Source organism: Pseudorca crassidens, chromosome 4, assembly GCF_039906515.1.
Source record: "Pseudorca crassidens isolate mPseCra1 chromosome 4, mPseCra1.hap1, whole genome shotgun sequence".
Lineage (NCBI taxonomy): Eukaryota > Metazoa > Chordata > Mammalia > Artiodactyla > Delphinidae > Pseudorca > Pseudorca crassidens.
The window spans coordinates 74941489-74960121 of NC_090299.1; the positions used below are offsets into that span (position 1 = coordinate 74941489).

The window sequence follows — 18633 nt, forward strand, 5'->3', positions numbered from 1 at the left end:
CAGTGTGTAGGCCCTAGAACGTATTAAGGGATAGTAACATGACCATTTTATAATAGGTGGAATGGAGGTTAGGATGGGTAAAAATGTAGAGAGATGAAGAAGAAAGCAGTTGGGGAAACTTGATCTTCATAGCTTCTATATTCTCTGCAGGGTAGATGGTGAAGCCATTTGCAGAGAGGGAGGTGGCTGACACTAGAATTGGGGGTTGAAGGAGAGAAATAAGAATTTGCAATACTGATGGGGAGTAGGAAGAGGAATCATCAAAGAAGGTATTAAGGAATTGCTGAGCAACTTTGAAAGTTTAGCTTTAATTGGATTTAAATATTTGTAATGAGTGCAGTGAACATGGATATGAGGCCTTCTGAAATGGCATATGGTAGCCAAGAGAAGTAGAGAAAAAAGACAGTTTATGGAGATTGGTGAACAGAGTGAACAGGTCTACAAATGGAGCAAGATGTTGAAGGGGATAGTGTGGGCGTAGGGAAATGAACACTGCCTCTAGGCTAGGTTGGAAAAGAAATTAAGCTTGGAGAGGCCAGATGGACTAGGAGAACAGGAAGGAGGGGGCCGTCAGGAGACTAGAGGCAGAGATGAGGTGAAAGAGGGATAGAAGTGTGAGTTTTGTGAGAAAAGCAATTTTTTGAGTTGGAGCAGAGATAGAAGTTTTACAGATTGAGTAAAATATAGGAGATACCTATAGTTTACAAAAGTGTCCGTGTGTTATAAAAATTCACTCAAAGTCATTTATTTAAAACTCATAATTTCTTCATTTTCCCATAGAAGCAGTGTTAGAACTAGGAGTTAATTTCCTAAGCAAGCTCACACGTATGAAATACTATACATCTGCATTGGAAATAATAATGTATATACACACAAATATATATATACAGTATATTAAAAAAATAAAGTTGCAGTGAGTTTTTTTGAAATATGTAACTTAAGTTATATTTGAAAAAAGATGATTAACATACCATAAAATTCACCTTTTTTCAGTATATAATTCAGCGGTTTCCAGTATATTCAAAGGGTTATAAAAACATCACTACTACCTAATTCAAGGACATTTTCATCACCCCAAAAAGAAGCCCCATACACATTAGCAGTCACTCCCCGTTCCTCCTTGCCCTCAGCCCCTGGCAACCACAAATCAATCCATCTGTATGGATTTGTCTACTCTGGACATTTCACATAAATGGAATCATAAAATATGTAGTTCTTTGTAACTGGCTTCTTTCACTTAGCATCATGTTTTCAGGATTCACTGATGTTGTAGTATGTATCAGTACTTTGTTCCTTTTTTATGGCCAAATAATATTCTACTGTATGGATATATTTCATTTTGCTGTTCATCAGGACATTTGAGATGTTTCCACATTTTGACTATGGTGAACAATACTGCTATGGACTTTTAGGTACACGATTTTGTGTGGACATATGTTTAGCAGTTCTCTTGAGTATATACCTAGGAGTGGAATTGCTGGGTCATATGGTAAACCACGTTTAACTTTTTGAGGAACCACCAAGCTGTTTTCTGAAGTGGCTGCAGCATTTTATAATCACCAGCAATATATGAGACTTCCTTTTTCTCCACACCTTTACCAACACTTGTCTTTTTAATTTTTAGCCATCCTAGCAGTGTAAAGTGGTAGGTATCTCAATGTGGTTTGATTTGCATTTCCCTAATGGCTAATGTTGCACATCTTTCCATGTGCTTATTGGCCATTTGTATCTCTTCCTTGGAGAAATGTCTGTTCAGATCCTTTGCTCAGTTTTTAACTGGGATACTTGTCTTTTTATTGTTGAGTTGTAAGAGTTCTTTATATAGGAAATTTATATTTGAGGATTGGGCATGGGTTTTTAAATTTTTTCCTAAATTTTTAAAAAATATTATAATATTTGGTGAACACTTCCAAAGATTTTAGAGTTTGATATCACTGGTTCTCTAATTTCTTTTCCAAACATACAGCTTTTTATTTTTATGATGTAGGTGTACTAGTGTATTAAATCATTCATCCTACACTTATTTGCCATAAATAAGATCATTTTTTTAATCCTAAATGGAACAATGTAAGATAGAATGATTTTGAGAATGAGTATAATATCTATACTCTGAATTTTTTCAGTTGAGTAAAGATGACAGCAATCAAGCACGCATTACAAAGAGACATTTTTACACCAAATGACGAACGCCTGCTGAGTATTGTCAATGTCTGCAAAGCCGGAAAAAAGAAAAAGAACTGTTTTTTGTGTGCCACAGGTGGGTATTTAGTAAGTCAAGGTTCTTGTTTGGCATTCTTTTATTCCCTAGGGGTCATTTCCTCATTGTTTAAAATATTCTTGGACTTCCCTGGTGGTCCAGTGGTTAATCTGCCTTCCAATGCAGGGGACATGCCTTCGATCTCTGGTCAGGGAACTAAGATCCCACATGCCACGGGGCAGCTAAGCCTGCGCACCACAACTAGAGAAGCCTGTGTGCTGCAGTGAAAGATCCTGCATCCCACAAAGAAGATCCTGTGAACTGCAACTAAGACCTGATGCAGCCAAATAAATAAATTTAAAAAATAAAAGAATGACCATGTATCACTTTAAAAAAAAAAAAGAAATTCAATTTCAAAAATAAATAAATAAAATAAAATATTCTCATTGTTTCTGTGATTGGAAAATCGGGCCAACAAATTCGTTTTTTTTCAATTGTCTTTAATTAAATCTTGAGTAGATACAAAAGTATTTCTTTTTTAAAAATATTTATTTATTTATTTTTGGCCGCGTTGGGTCTTTGTTGCTGCACACAGGCTTTCTCTAGTTGCCGTGCGCTTCTCATTGCGGTGGCTTCTCGTTGTGGAGCACGGGCTCTAGGTGCTTGGGCTTCAGTAGTTGCGGCACGCGGGCTCAGTAGTTGTGGCTCAGGACTCTAGAGCACAGGCTCAGTAGCTGTGACGCACAGGCTTCGTTGCTCCGTGGCATGTGGGATCTTCCCAGACCAGGGATCAGACTCGTGTTCCCTGCACTGGCAGGCAGATTCTTAACCACTGCACCACCAGGGAAGTCCCACAAAAGTATTTCTGTAACATACATACAAGGTGTGAACACTTGTGTATACCACTGTCCAGAATAAGAAGAATTTTACCATTACCTTTGAAGTCTCCTGTGTGCCCTGCCCTGCTCCCATTCCCTTCCTTCCCTCATTAAGAGGTAACTAGTATCCTGAGTTTTGATTTACTCTTTCCTTGCTTTTCTTTATCATTTTACCATATGTGTTTGTAATCTCGAATATACATTGTTATATTTGCGTGTCTTTGAACTTTACATAAATTGAATCATAGCACAGGTATTCATTTGTGACTTTTTCCACTCAACAGTATGTTTGTGAGTGTTATCTCTTGTTTTTCTCCCATAGCTGTAATTCTTTCATTTCCACTGCTGTGTAGTATTCTACTCTGAGAGTACTGCTGTTTACTTACCCATCTTACCAGTGATGACCAGGAGGTTTGTTTCCAGATTTTGCTGTTCAGGCAGCACTTCTGTGAGCATGTTTGTCCTTGTCTGCCAGTGTACACAGGCAAGAATCTTCTAGGGTAGACACCTAAATGTGAGCTTGCTGGGTCATAGGCAGTGAATGGTCAACACTACCCTAATACCAGATTATTTTCAAAAGTAGTTGTACTGGTTTTCACTCCCACAAGCAGTGTGTGTTTCGGGTTCTCCACATCCTAGTCTAAACTTGGTTTTGACAGACTATTGTTTCCAATCTGGTGGGTTTGAAATAGACTCTCGTGGTTTTAAATTGCATTTCCCTAAATAATAATGAGATTGAGCCTCTTTTCATGGATTTATTAGCCATTAATTTTCTTGCCTAAGAAATTTGCCTGTTTAAGCCTTTTACTCGTTTTTCTATTCTGTTGGTTGTCCTTTTACCGATTTAAGTTCTGTATGTAATTTGGATACTAATTTGCTGATTGTATGCATCCCAGTTTATGGCTTATCTTTTCACTTTTTGTGATGCTTTTTAATGAAATCAGATTAATCAGTCTGATCATTTATGGCTTCCCCTTTTTGTGTCTTATTTAAGATATCCTTCCATACCCTGGAGTAATAAAAGTATTCTCCTATACTACATTCTACAAGTTTTATAATTTTACCTTTCACATTTCAGTCTTTGATTTACCTGTGTCCATGTTTATAGTGATGAGTGTGAGTGTGTTTGTTTCTGGGTCCGTTCTTATATCTGGATTTTATGTTGTCTTGTGGGTATTTTGTTTTTTCATCTGAATTTTAGAATCAAGTTCCAAATTTTGTTGGGAGTTTGATTGGAATTGTTTTGAATCTGTAGTTCACTTTGGAGAGAACTTGCATTTTATGATATTAAGTCTTCTTGTTCATGAATATGGTGTGGTTCTCCATTTATCTTGGTCTTCTTTAATGCCTTGTAATAAGGTTTATAGTTTTAAAGACTTTCAATAAGTTTTATGATTTTATTATTACTATTTTTTTAATGTTTATTTATTTATTTGGCTGCGCCGGGTCTTAGTTGCAGCACGAGGGATCTTTGTTGCCACATGTGGGATCTTTAGTTGCAGCATGTGGGCTCTTAGTTGCGGCATGCAGGATTTAGTTACCTGACCAAGGCTCAAACCTGGGCCCCCTGCATTGGGAGCACGGAGTCTTAACCACTGGACCACCAGGGAAGTCCCAAGTTTTATAATTTTAAAGGCTTTGCACATGTGTTATATTTTATATTTACCCCTAGATATTTATTTATTCCTAGATTTTTAATACTATCATAAATAATAACTCCTGTTAGCATTAATACATTTTTAAGACTTTATTTTTTTTAGAGCAGCTTTAGGTTTATAAGAAAATTGAGAGGTAGGTACAGAGATTTCCCTTATGCCCCTTTCCCCACACATGCATAGCCTTTCGCTTTGTTAACACTACTCACCACAGTGGTACATTTGTTACCAAGAATGAACCTACGTTAACAAATCATAATCACCCAAAGTCCATAGTTTACTGTAGGTTTCACTCTTGGTGTTGGGTTTGGACAAATGGATAATGTCATATAGAGTATTTTAACTGCCCTAAAAATCCTCTGTGCTCTGCCTGTTCATCTCTTCCCCAATCCCTGGCAACCACTGATCTTCTTACTGTCTCCACAGTTTTGCCTTTTCCAGAATGTCATATAGTAATTGGAATCAAATAGTAGGTAACCTTCTCAGATTGGTTTCTTTCACTTAGTAATATGCATTTAACTTTCCTCCATGTGTTTTCATGGCTTATAGCTCATTTCTTTTTAGTGCTGCATAACATTCCATTGTCTAGATGTACCACAGTTTATTTATCCATTCACCTACTGAAGGACATCTTGGTTGCTTTCAAGTTAGCACTTATAAATAAAGCAGCTATAAACATCCGTGTGCAGGTTTTTGTGTGGATGTATGTTCTCAGCTCCTTTGGGTAAATACCAAGGAATGCAGTTGCTGGATGATATGGTAAGAGTACGTTTAGTTTTGTTAGGAAACTGCCAAACTCTCCTCCAAAGTGACTGTACCTTTTTTTTTTTTTCCGGTATGCGGGCCTCTCACTGTTGTGGCCTTTCCCGTTGCGGAGCACAGGCTCTGGACGCGCAGGCTCAGCGGCCATGGTTCACGGGCCCAGCCGCTCCGCGGCATGTGGGATCTTCCCAGACCGGGGCACGAACCCGTGTCCCCTGCATCAGCAGGTGGACTCTCAACCACTGCGCCAGCAGGGAAGCCCCCTGTACCATTTTTAATTCCCACCGTCAGTGAATGACAGTGCATGTTGCTTCACATCCTCACCAGCATTTGGTGTTGTCAGTGCTCTGGATTTTGGCCATTCTAATAGGTGTGTAGTGGTATCTCGTTGTCATTTGAATTTACGTTTCCCTGATGACATATGCTATGGAGCATCTTTTCATATGCTTATTTGTGGTCTATATATCTTCTTTGGTCGGGTGTCTGTCAAGGTCTTTGGCCCATGTTTTTAATCTGAATTTTTTTTCTTATTTTTGAGTTTTAAGAGTTTTACTTCTCAAGTAATCTGCCTCTGACCTTCTAGTCTGATTTAGATTCTTCCATTAGTATTCTGTGTATTCCTCAGTCATAGCATTTGTTATAAAATACTATTCCTGTTTTAGTATTGTGTACAGACACCTGACAGCTGTGTTTGCAATGAATTAATGAAGAATGAGGAAATGAATAATGTCTCTAATGAAAGTGTGTGTTTTATTCAACAGTGACAACTGAACGCCCCGTGCAGGTGAAGGTGGTCAAAGTCAAGAAATCTGATAAAGGAGATTTCTACAAAAGGCAGATTGCTTGGGCCCTTCGAGACCTTGCTGTGGTAGATGCCAAGGATGCTATTAAAGTATGTTTTTGTTAGTTCTTTGACATGAATTCAGAAAGTGTCTTTCATTTTATAACATAGTATGTTGTCTTCTAAGATGATCTAAACTTGTTTTGTGACCCAGTAGTTCACCACCTAACCAGCAATTAGTCTAAAGTGTATTATCCAACCTTCCATTCTCTCACTTCTCATTCGCAGGCTACTTAAAATAAGTATGTATGTAAGCTTGTTTCATTGTTTGTGCTTTTTATTTTTTAGCTACAATTATGTTTGTTCATAGGCTACATAACTAGAGCAAAATAACCTTGACTGTACATTTCTGTATTTAGATTAGGTATACTTAGTATAAAATCCATAAATTAGTATGGATTTTAAAGTGGTGTGTTGTGTGAGTAGTTTTTAAAAAAATCATTGTTTTGGTAAAACCTAGTTCAGAAATCACAGAAAATATAACCAAAGTGAATCTTCCTTAGGTAGTCCCTAAAAATAATGTAGAATCACCAGCTGAGGCAGCCAAGCTGGCCCTCTGAAGCTATGGTTTGAATATTGTGGCTCAAGTGATGGCAGTGATAGTGAGTTTCACCCCTTATTTTAAGGACTTTGAAGAATAAGATATAAGACATTTTTAAATAAGATATTAATAAGATACCTTACACCTTAAGTCACACTCAAACTCCAGGAAATGGATATGATATGATATGATATCATTTTATGCAGGCACCTTGGTGTGTGTACGCTACATATGGATATAAAACATAAAATTTTTATACATAGCCTAACATTAGCCATTTTGCATCACACATTAATAATTTTTTTTTAAATATTATTTGTTTTTGGCTGTGTTGCATCTTCATTGCTGCGCACGGGCTTTCTCTAGTTGCAGTGAGTGGGGGCTACTCTTAATTGCGGTGCACGGGCTTCTCGTTGTCGTGGCTTCTATTGTTGCGGAGCACGGGATCTAGGCACACAGGCTTCAGTAGTTGTGGCACACAGGCTCAGTAGTCGTGGCTCCTGGGCTTAGTTGCTCCGCGGCATGTGGCATCTTCCCAGACCAGGGCTCGAACCCGTGTCCCCTGCATTGGCAAGCGGATTCTTAACCACTGCACCACCAGGGAAGTCCCTGCATCACGCATTGATTTGTGTGAGTGTTGCTGCTGGTGCAGTCAGCCTCTTTTATGGCATTATGTGAAATATTCCCAGGGAAGAGATCATTTCCCGTCAAGCTTCATATGAGTTGCCAAGACTCTTAGATTTCTTTATAAATACTAAGGCAATTATTTTTTTTGAATTTTTGAATTTTATTTTATTTTTTATACAGCAGGTTCTTATTAGTCATCCATTTTATACACATCAGTGTATACATGTCAATCCCAATCTTCCAATTCATCACACCACCACCACCACCACGCCCCTCCACTGCTTTCCCCCCTCGGTGTCCATACGTTTGTTCTCTACATTTGTGTCTCAATTTCTGCCCTGCAAACTGGTTCATCTGTACTATTTTTCTAGGTTCCACATATATGCGTTAATATATGATATTTGTTTTTCTCTTTTTGACTTACTTCACTCTGTATGACAGTCTCTAGATCCATCCACATCTCTACAAATGACCCAGTTTTGTTCCTTTTTATGGCTGAGTAATATTCCATTGTATATACGTACCACATCTTCTCTATCCATTCGTCTGTCGATGGGCATTTAGGTTGCTTCCATGACCTGGCTATTGTAAATAGTGCTGCAATGAACATTGGGGTGCACATGTCTTTTTGAATTATGGTTTTCTCTCGGTATATGTCCAGTAGTGGGATTGTTGGGTATATGGTAATTCTATTTTTAGTTTTTTAAGGAACCTCCATACTGTTCTCCATAGTGGCTGTATCAGTTTACATTCCCACCAACAGTGCAAGAGGGTTCCCTTTTCTCCACACCCTCTCCAGCATTTGTTGTTTGTAGATTTTCTGATGATGCCCATTCTAACTGGTGTGAGGTGATACCTCATTGTAGTTTTGATTTGCATTTCTCTAATAATTAGTGATGTTGAGCAGCTTTTCATGTGCTTTTTGGCCATCTGTATGTCTTTAGAGAAACGTCTATTTAGGTCTTCTGCCCATTTTTGAATTGGGTTGTTTGTTCTTTTAATATTGAGCTACATGAGCTGTTTATATATTTTGGAGATTAATCCTTTGTCCATTGATTTGTTTGCAAATATTTTCTCCCATTTTGAGGGTTGTTTTTTGTCTTTTTTATGGTTTCCTTTGCTGTGCAAAAGCTTTGAAGTTTCATTAGGTCCCACTTGTTTATTTTTGTTTTTATTACCATTACTCTAGGAGGTGGATCAGAAAAGATCTTGCTGTGATTTATGTCAAAGAGTGTTCTTCCTATGTTTTCCTCTAAGAGTCTTACAGTGTCCAGTCTTACATTTAGGTCTCTAATCTATTTTGAGTTTATTTTTGTGTATGGTGTTAGGGAGTGTTCTAATTTCATTCTTTTACATGTAGCTGTCCAGTTTTCCTGGCACCACTTACTGAAGAGACTGTCTTCTCCATTGTATATCCTTGCCTCGTTTGTCATAGATTAGTTGATCATAGGTGCGTGGGTTTATCTCTGGGCTTTCTATCCTGTTCCATTGATCAATATTTCTGTTTTTGTGCCAGTACCATATTGTCTTGATTACTGTAGCTTTGTAGTATAGTCTGAAGTCAGGGAGTCTGATTCCTCCAGTTTGTGTTTTTCCCTCAAGACTGCTTTGCCTATTTGGTGTCTTTTGTGTCTCTATACAAACGTTAAGATTTTTTGTTCTAGTTCTGTAAAAAATGCCATTGGTAATTTGATAGGGATTGCATTGAATCTGTAGTTTTCTTTCGGTAGTATAGTCATTTTCACAATATTGATCCTTCCAATCCAAGAACATGGTATCTCTCCAGCTGTTGGTATCATCTTTAATTTCTTTCATCAGTGTCTTACAGTTTTCTGCATAGAGGTCTTTTGTCTCCCTCGGTAGGTTTTTTCCTAGGTATTTTATTCTTTTTGTTGCAATGGTGAATGGGATTGTTTCCTTACATTCTCTTTCTGATCTTTCATTGTTAGTGTATAGGAATGCAAGAGATTTCTGTGCATTGATTTTGTATCCTGCAACTTTACCAAATTCATTGATTAGCTCTAGTAGTTTTCTGGGGGCATGTTTAGGATTCTCTATGTATAGTATCATGTCATCTGCAAACAGTGACAGTTTTACTTCTTCTTTTCCAATTTGTATTCCTCTTATTTCTTTTTGTTCTCTGATTGCTGTGGCTAGGACTTCCAAAACTATGTTGAATAGTGGTGAGAGTGGACATCCTTGTCCACAATTACCTTTTTTTAAAAAAAATTTATTAAGTATAGTTGATTTACAATGTTGTGTTAATTTCTGCTGTACAAAAAAGTGATTCAGTTATACATATATATATATATACATTCTTTTTCATATTCTTTTCTATTATGGTTTATCTCAGAATATTGAATATAGTTCCCTGTGCTATACAGTAGGACCTTGTTTATCTCTTCTATGTATAATAGTTTGGATCTGCTAATCCCAAACTCCCAGTACATCCCTTCCTCACCTCTCCTCCCCCTTGGCCATCACAAGTCTGGTCTCTATGTAAGTGAGTCTGTTTCTGTTTCACAGATAAGTTCATTTGTGTCACATTTTAGATTCCACATATAAGTGATATCATATGTATTTGTCCGTCTGACTAACTTCAGTTAGTATGATACTCTCTAGTAGCATCCATGTTGCTGCAAATGGCATTATTTCATTCTTTTTTATGGCTAAGTAGTATTTCATTGTATATATGTACCACATAATCTTTATCCATTCATTTGTCGATGGACATATAGGTTGTTTTTCTGTCGTGGCTGTGGTAAATAGTGCTGCAGTGAACATTGGGGTGCATTTATCTTTTCAAATTATAGTTTTGTCCAGGTATATGCCCAGGAATGGGATTGCTGGATCATATGGCAACTCTATTTTTAATTCTTTGAGGAACCTCCATACTGTTTTCCATAGTGGCTGCACCAACTTATAATGCAATTACCTTTTCGTTGTAAGTGAAAGTTTTTAATCTTTTGTCACTTTAATTCTGCTTATTGAGCTATAAATTCATTAGTACATCCATGCTACTGTAATATGATTGTACCATAGGTAAGTCTTGATCCCTAAATTATCCCAGATCTTCACAGTGAAAGTCATATCACTTTCCTTGCCTACTTATGGTCTTTATTACATTTTATTCCCCCTAAATAACACTTTAAATTAATTGAATACATGTTTAGCCTTCTATAGAACATTAAAAACATTTGAGCCTATTTTTAATTCCTTGGATGTGAAGGAAAGTATACATCCATATGTTTTCATATTTTATACAGTAGTCAAGTAGTTCTAAATTCAAGGGAGAATATCAAGGCATGAAAATATTTCTGTAATGTGGCTTAAGAGACATGTAGAAAGCATAGTGCAGTTCTCTCACACCAGTTGAACTTCTTTTTCATTTGAAATGACCTTAAAAGGCTTGTATTTTTTACTTTTGAGACACCTTTAATTGTTCTGTATTTTCAGAATTGTAAACAGGAGCAGTCCCTGCTTTTCACCTCATTTGTTCTTGGAAATCACACTAGGGTATAGATTGTATTTTTTCTCACATGTTATAATGAGAAGATTCACAGCTGTGAATAATAGCACATTATCAAAGAAAAAGTATAACTGTAAAACCCCATAGGCAATTTAAAAAGAAAAATTAGATCCACATCAAAACCAGAAACCATTGCCATCTTATAAACTAGGAAGCTGAGACACAGGCCATCAGACATCCTATACTTTCGCTCATAGACCTAAGGGGCATAGAAGGGAAATTACCAGAATACTATGTTGTTTTTAATCCAGCTTCTTTTGAGAGGTACACAAAATTTGTGCTATAAATTGAATTCTCCGAACCATTCTCTGCAAGTCACTTAGTCGATTGTGTGTGTGTGTGTGCGCGTGCGTGTGTGTGTGCACGTGCGCGTGCAGTTCTTTGCCATTTTATTATGTGCGGGTCCATGTAACCACTGCTACAATCAAGATACAGAAGTATTACAACACCTTAAAAAGCTCCCTCAGCTACCTCTTTATAGCACACACCATTCCTCCCCTCAACAATCCCTGACTCCTGACAACCACTAATCTATTCTCCATCTCATCTATTTTGAGTAGAATTTCATTTTGATTTATTTATAGTTATTGGAGACTATCTCTTTGTGTAGATATTTAGGTATGACATTATATAGACATAACTTAGTTTTGCTTGTGCTGACATTACCAGTTTCAGTGAGGGAAAAAACCTTTTAGTCGATTTTTTTTTTTTTTTTTTTTTTGCTGCATTGGGTCTTCGTTGCTATGCGCGCGCTTTCTCTAGTTGCAGCGAGTGGGGGCTACTCTTCATTGCAGTGCATGGGCTTCTCATTGCAGTGGCTTCTCTTGTTGTGGAGCACGGGCTCTAGGCATGAGGCCTTCAGTAGTTGTGGCACATGGGCTCAGTAGTTGTGGCTCGCGGGCTCTAGAGCGCAGGCTTAGTAGCTGTGGTGCATGGACTTAGTTGTTCTGCGGCATGTGGGATCTTCCCGGACCAGGGCTTGAACCTGTGTCCCCTGCACTGGCAGGCGGTTTCTTGACCACTGTGCCACCAGGGAAGTCCCCCTTTTAGTAGATTTGTAATGGTGATTTTTTTTTCCAACAACAGCTTCAACTTCTTTTTGTTTTATTGAAATATATATTTTACAATAATGAAAAGAGGATATGATCAAAAACAATATCTTTTGCATATTTTTATTTCAGGAAAATCCTGAATTTGATTTACATTTTGAAAAAATATATAAATGGGTTGCCAGCAGCACTGCTGAAAAGAATGCATTTATTTCATGCATTTGGAAACTGAACCAGCGATATCTCCGGAAGAAAATTGATTTTGTCAATGTTAGCTCACAGCTTTTGGAAGGTAAAGTTAAATAAAAATGTATATGTAAAATCAGGTATATCTGTAAGTGAATATATAATTTGGCATTACTCAAAGTATTTAAAACTCTGAATTATCTTTTTTGTAAAGGAATTTTAAGATAATTTTTCTTATTGCAGAAGTGATGCTTGTTCATTATAGAAAACTGATTCATTAAATTAAATGAAAATCACTTATAAACTTAATCCTCGGAGATAACTATGCATTTCTATGCATACTGAAATGCTTTTTTTTAAATAAAGAAATTTATGTTGCTACCTAACATGCCTTTTCATATAATGTTTCATGAACATTTTCCATGTTATTAAACACTTACCCCGACATTATTTTTAATGGCACCATAGTATTCCATTGTATTGGATATACTATAATTTTTTAACTAATCACTTTAAAAAATTTTTCCAATCTTTGCTTATCTTAAACAGCTCTGAGATGAATATCCTTGTAGCTGTATTTTTGTGTAGAGTGTAGGTGTAGTGTTTAAGAAACAACTCTGGAGTCAGACTGCCTGGGTTCAAATACTGGCTTTGTCACTTACTATAGCTGTGTGACCTTGGGTTACTCTATGTTTCAGTTTCTCGTATGTCAGAAACAGATAATAATAGTATCGACTCCATAGGATTGTTTTAAGGATTAAATTAATATATGAACATGATGAGAACAATGCCAGATATATAGTAAGAACTCAATTATATATTAACAATTATTATTCTATTATCAGGATAAAGTCTTAAGACGTGAGCTTAATTAGGGTATTTTAGATCAGTATGTCTTCAGGAATATTACTAGGGATTATTTTGTGTTATAAGACAAAAACTCTACTGTTAATTGTTGAAAACATACAATGAGGCTTTTTTCTTTTAAAATATCTTTTATGAAGACATACACATTGTGAGAAGATGGGTTCTGTGTGCCTTGGGGATGCAATTTGTGTTGTATTCTTTATCTCAAAGAAAGCAATTGAAGTAACAGCAGGTGGACAGAGTTCTTGCCCCTTTATTGAGGAAAAAAAAAGTAGATTTGTTCTAAATTATATATTAGAAGGAAAACTTAGATTTGTCCTAAGTTGTATATTAGCATTTCAAAATAGAAGCTTCTGTTCTGTCAAGTAAAACATCTGAAATTGCCAATATTCAACCAGTTTGACCTATAAAAATGGCAGTTTCAGATGCTTCAGACTATTCCTTGACTTAGTCACTTGCCTCTGTCCCTTCTCCATTTTGTTTTACTTAATTCCTTTGCTGTTTGGTCATCTATCTTTCTCTCCCTAAATGTAGTATTCTTGTCCATCACTTATTAATTAGTAAGGCCATTACTGGTTTCAGGCTTGATGCTTGGAACTGGCAGAGGCAAGTCACATCTCTCAGGCCACATGCTTCTCCCTACAGTGGGGCTGGCCTTGTGTCGGAGCCCTCAGGGTTGCCATCTCGCCAACATTAGCCTCCAGTGTCTTGGTTGAGTGTGTTGAGGGAATAACCTTTAAGAAATTTATGGTAATTTTCCATGCTTTGAATAGTGGCTTAATTTGTTCTGAGTAGCTTTCTTTTTTTTTTTTTTTAACCATTTCAGGGTTGAACATTCTGATCAGTGAATGATTCATAAGCTTTCTGTTCTGTTTTTGAATATGATGTGTTTCCAGATGTTACTTATTGCCTGAGATGTATTTTAAACCAATATATTTCATTCAGTCAACAATATGGGCAAGTACATACCTACCTGTATTTACCTCATTAAGGAATATTACCAAAATCAATGAGAAGAGTATTGCTGTTTTTTGAGAATGAGGTGACTAGCTTTAAAAAAAGACAAGACATTTAATTTTTCAGGGCCTTAAATGAAGGTGTAGACATTTTTATTTTTATAAATATTACCTAATTGAGATCAATTTTAAGAATAGTGAGATCCTTAAGGAGCTCATTTTGAAAATCACTTTCTATAAATTAGTAACTGTTGCTTTGGTTTAATGGAGTTCATATAGTAGCTTTATTAATGTCCATAAACTTGTTTAATGTTTTACTGGACTTTAAAATCATGACCACTAACTCCCATTTTTTAAAAAAAAGTCTCTAAGCTTTGGGTTATGTTAGAAAACAAATGAGAAATTATCAACATCTCCTTTTAAGAGCTAAGTAATCATTCAAGTAAGTAGGAATGTTAGCAGTAGCAGCTTTAGTAGTTTTTATTGGTGACAATTGAATGTTCGTGCTAATAATTGGGGCTTCTTAGTAGAATAAGGTTCTTAAAACAGGACCTTGTTAGCAGTTGAAGTAGAGTGAAGTTTTTGTTTGGGCTTTTCTTTTTCATTCTTGCAGCCAGATTTTTTTTTTTTTTAGATCTTTGACTTGAATCCTTAAAAGCCAGCTTGAACTGATAATTGTGTGTGTTTTTTTAAATTGCTTCCATCTTGTCCTTTCTAACAATGTTTTATGACTAATCCATTGTGAGGGAGTGTCTGGGTAAAGGTTTGGGCCTTGAGTGAAAATAACTAGACTAAACGCATGAGTCACAACTGACCTATAAGCAATCCCCAGGAAGTGATCTGTTTCCCAGTTTTCTCCTCCAAGGACTCGGCAGTACTGTTTCATAAACGACTAAGAGAAAATAGAAAGATAAATGTATTTTTAGTCACTGTCAGAAAATGAATTAAAAAAATGAACACTGGAAATTTAGCTTCTTGTGGATATTTCCAGTTTGTAGTTGTATTTGACATTGTCTTTTAAGCTTTAATATAGCATGAAGTTCGAATGAAATATGGGTAGTATTTTTAAAATTTAAACCTGTGTACGTTTCTAGCCAGCTAATATTCTTTGCTTACTTTCCTCTGCTTTTTTCATACCTTTTTACTCTCCAGAACTGCCTAAAGTTACAGAAGGTGCGTAACACCTTTTCTTCTTATTCTATTCCATAGATTTTTATTACTTGACGTTGTTATGTACTGTTGGTTGCATACTTTATGAAATTGTGTGCAGGGAAAAGTATATTACTACAAAATCCATATGGTAATAAAAATCGATGATAGTATTCATTATTGACTTCCAAAGGGCTGTTTTATGGAAGAGAAAATACTTCTGAAGCAGTTATGATCATTTAAAATATTTGTTTATTTTTAAATATTTACTTGTGCAAGGAGCTGTACAGAATGGTTTAGGCATTCCCTGCCCCCTAGTGGCTAAGAAGCTGTCACACATGACAGTTTAACATTTCCACAGTGACTGTTTCAAAGGATTAGGAGCTCGGTGATGCTACTGTAAGGAACTTATATTTATATACTGTAATCTGTAATTGCCTGTACCAAAAGTTTTACCCCCTCCTTTTTTTTCTGGGACATTATCTAAATCGGCCTAATTGCCATTCTTAAGAGTAAACCGTTTGTTACTTTGAATTAGGTGTTTTTTGTTCTAGGACAAATGAACATATGTCACACTGAATGCAAATATTCATTTTCATACAAAATAATGAATATTTCAAACATCCAGTGTTTGTGATTTTAACATGTCACATGAGTTGATGAAAATCAATGACTTTGTTTCGAGGTTTATTTAGGGGTAAAAATTATTTTTTTCATTTTACCTCTCTTAACCTCAAGATTTATATAAATCCCACTTGCTGAGTGTCTTCTTTCAAAAAACTGAACTGAGACATTTACCCAGAAAGCATCTCAGATTTGACCTCATGGTCTTTTGTTTTGAAGCAGGAAAACAGTTTAAATTTTTGTAATTTCACTCAGCCGTGTAGTTGTTGCTCTTCTTACTACAGTATACAGTTACTGAGAAAGTTTCTATTAGCTGATCTTTAGAAATTTTATTAACACATGTGAAAAATTTTTAAAGAAAGAAATGGAAAATTAAGTTAATATTTTCAGTGCCCAAAATGTGAATTGTAGATGCATTTTTAAAATTTCAATTGAAAGTTATTTGGAGAAAAAAAACATAACAAAGACAAAAAGAACAAAGATAACAGAAGAAAATGTTACCTGGGAAAAAAAGGGAAGCGAATTATTTTTCATGTGTCCTGAACTCATAATCATTGTTTTGTTAGAGCGACAGTCACTTCAGGTAGGGGGAAAGGTTAGTCTTGCACACATGCTTTGTTTCTGGTTTTGTATTTGTTTTACAGTTTATGTTTTGGGAAACTGTGACTAAAGCCTATTTTAACACAAGTCAGTGAATTAGACTGCATGCTTTTGTTATAATAATTATGTTAACACATGCAGTTCTTCATAATAATAAGGGTTTTTTTCATATATTTTGAATCATTTTTTCCTATTTTTCAGCCACTAAATGTGACCTGTGCTTATAACTGACCTTACCTATAAGTACAGTGCTATTGTCCATCCTACTTTTTTTTACTACTTTATTTTTAATTTTTACCCTCTTTAAGAATCTGTTCCAAGTGGAGAAAATCAGAGTGTGACAGGAGGCGATGAAGAAGCAGTGGATGAATACCAAGAGTTAAATGCAAGAGAAGAGCAGGATATTGAGATAATGATGGAAGGCTGTGAGTATGCAATTTCAAATGCCGAGGCCTTTGCAGAAAGGTTGTCCAGAGAGCTGCAGGTGCTAGACGGGGTAAGCCTTTCTTGTAATCTATGATTAGTGATGTGTGTGTAGTGAATTGAGGAGACTGGTGATGTTCATATTTTACTGCCTGAGCACTTAAGCCTGGGTAGTGTGATTATTGCTGTCTTTCTCTATAAGTGCATTACCAGCTGCCATCAGTCTTTCACTGTTCTTGTTCAAAAGACAACCATTCCTAATAGGCCAATGAAGGCAGTTGGCTGAGGTTCTGGATTTGGGGAGCTTCTTGATTTGAAGTGATGGAAGTAAAAAGTAGCCAGCCTGAAACCGACTTGAGGGTTGATTCCCCCAGCCTCTGAAACACCTCAGAATAGTTCAATGCAAAAGAATAGCGTTTTTGTGGTTTGAAGGAAAAAAAAAATGGTACAGGTTAGAAAGAGAAATTGGGCTGAAAGAAGTGAATCATGTACCCAAAGAGAGCAAGATAGTGTGGTGAAAACAGAGAGCCAGGGGAAAAGGATGTTTGACTCCCCTGCTGAAATGTTTTGGAATAGACTCTATTCATTTGTATGCAAATTTCTAAGTTTGTATCTAAATGCACATCTTTATTTATCTACTTTTTTTTAGAAAGTAAAAAGCTGCAGGTAGCACCTCTGTTGTGAGAAAAGCCTACAATGGGAACATTTGGGTTTTTTTTATTTTGTTTAGACAAGGTATGCATTTAAGAAAAATCCTCAGAGAATAAAAAATATTTAAAGACTTAAAGAATGTTAAGGTACATGAAAGGTACAGAAGTTATGTGATTGAACTCAGGCCCAGAGCTTACACAAACAGTCCAAGCTTACAAATCAATAAAACCCTCTGGAAGTAAAGCCTAGAAGAGACTTCAAGATGTTAAAGTAGAAATTGTCCTGGGTCAGTTCAAGCCCATCTCTGCTGCTTGATGTCAGTGGGTCTGAGCCCTGCTGCCTTTACAGTTGGGCTGCACCTACAATTGAGTTATTATGAATAGTGTATAAAATAACACATGTGAAATTATAGCATCAACTGTAGAATGATACTCTTAATTCCTTGTCCAGATTTTTTCCTCGTATTGTGTTATCTGCCTTCTTAATGTGGCTTAGTGATTTGTATTATCTTTTCTAGTTAATATTGCATCTGTGTTGCAAGTCATCATATTACTTTGCAGTTTAATTTTGGATTTGAAAGCTTCCATATTTCAGGCAATTCAGAATCAATAGTCAGAATCATTTAGAAAACATTAATAAAGGGATGGTGGTTTGTTACTGCTTTGCCTCGAAAAAAAAGTAGTCGCAAGTGAAAGAGAAAAGAAAGAATACCATAGAAGGAGCTATCTTATGGCAACAGGCTCTTCCACATCCTGTTTGTAGAAATCATACAACAGTTATAAATTAGTTCCATGAATTCTTCAAAGGCTGGCATACTACTGCTACCCTCTTGACTAAGGTATTAACATAGATGATTCTGCTTTTGTTTAGGGTTTTATGTAAATATTACAGAGTATAGAAAATTTTTATAGCTAATAGAGTTGGAAGAAGTATCAGAGATGACATAGTGTAATGCCACTTAATTTATAGAAATGAGAATATACCATTACTGATGATACATCGTGGGGCAGAGCCCTACTTGTTCAGTCTGCAGAAATATGCAATACTGAGGTATGGTCCCTAACCTTGATATAAGGGAAAGTGTACTTTCCTGAAATA

The 18633-nt window shown here is 36.2% G+C and overlaps 1 protein-coding gene across 8 annotated transcripts in view; it reads left to right on the top strand.

The window, feature by feature from the left end:
• EXOC1 (exocyst complex component 1) overlaps positions 1-18633 on the top strand; it is a 65901-nt gene that overhangs the window by 2148 nt on the left and 45120 nt on the right. For 5 of the 8 annotated variants that reach the window (XM_067736061.1, XM_067736064.1, XM_067736065.1 and 2 more), the window contains exons 2-6: positions 2124-2257; positions 6254-6384; positions 12212-12371; positions 15241-15261; positions 16770-16957. In XM_067736061.1, the coding sequence (XP_067592162.1) occupies positions 2134-2257; positions 6254-6384; positions 12212-12371; positions 15241-15261; positions 16770-16957 (624 nt within the window). In that variant the 5' untranslated portion in view covers positions 2124-2133. The remainder of the gene's footprint in view (positions 1-2123; positions 2258-6253; positions 6385-12211; positions 12372-15240; positions 15262-16769; positions 16958-18633) is intronic. The other 3 variants (XM_067736063.1, XM_067736066.1, XM_067736068.1) reach the window with 1 other exon arrangement.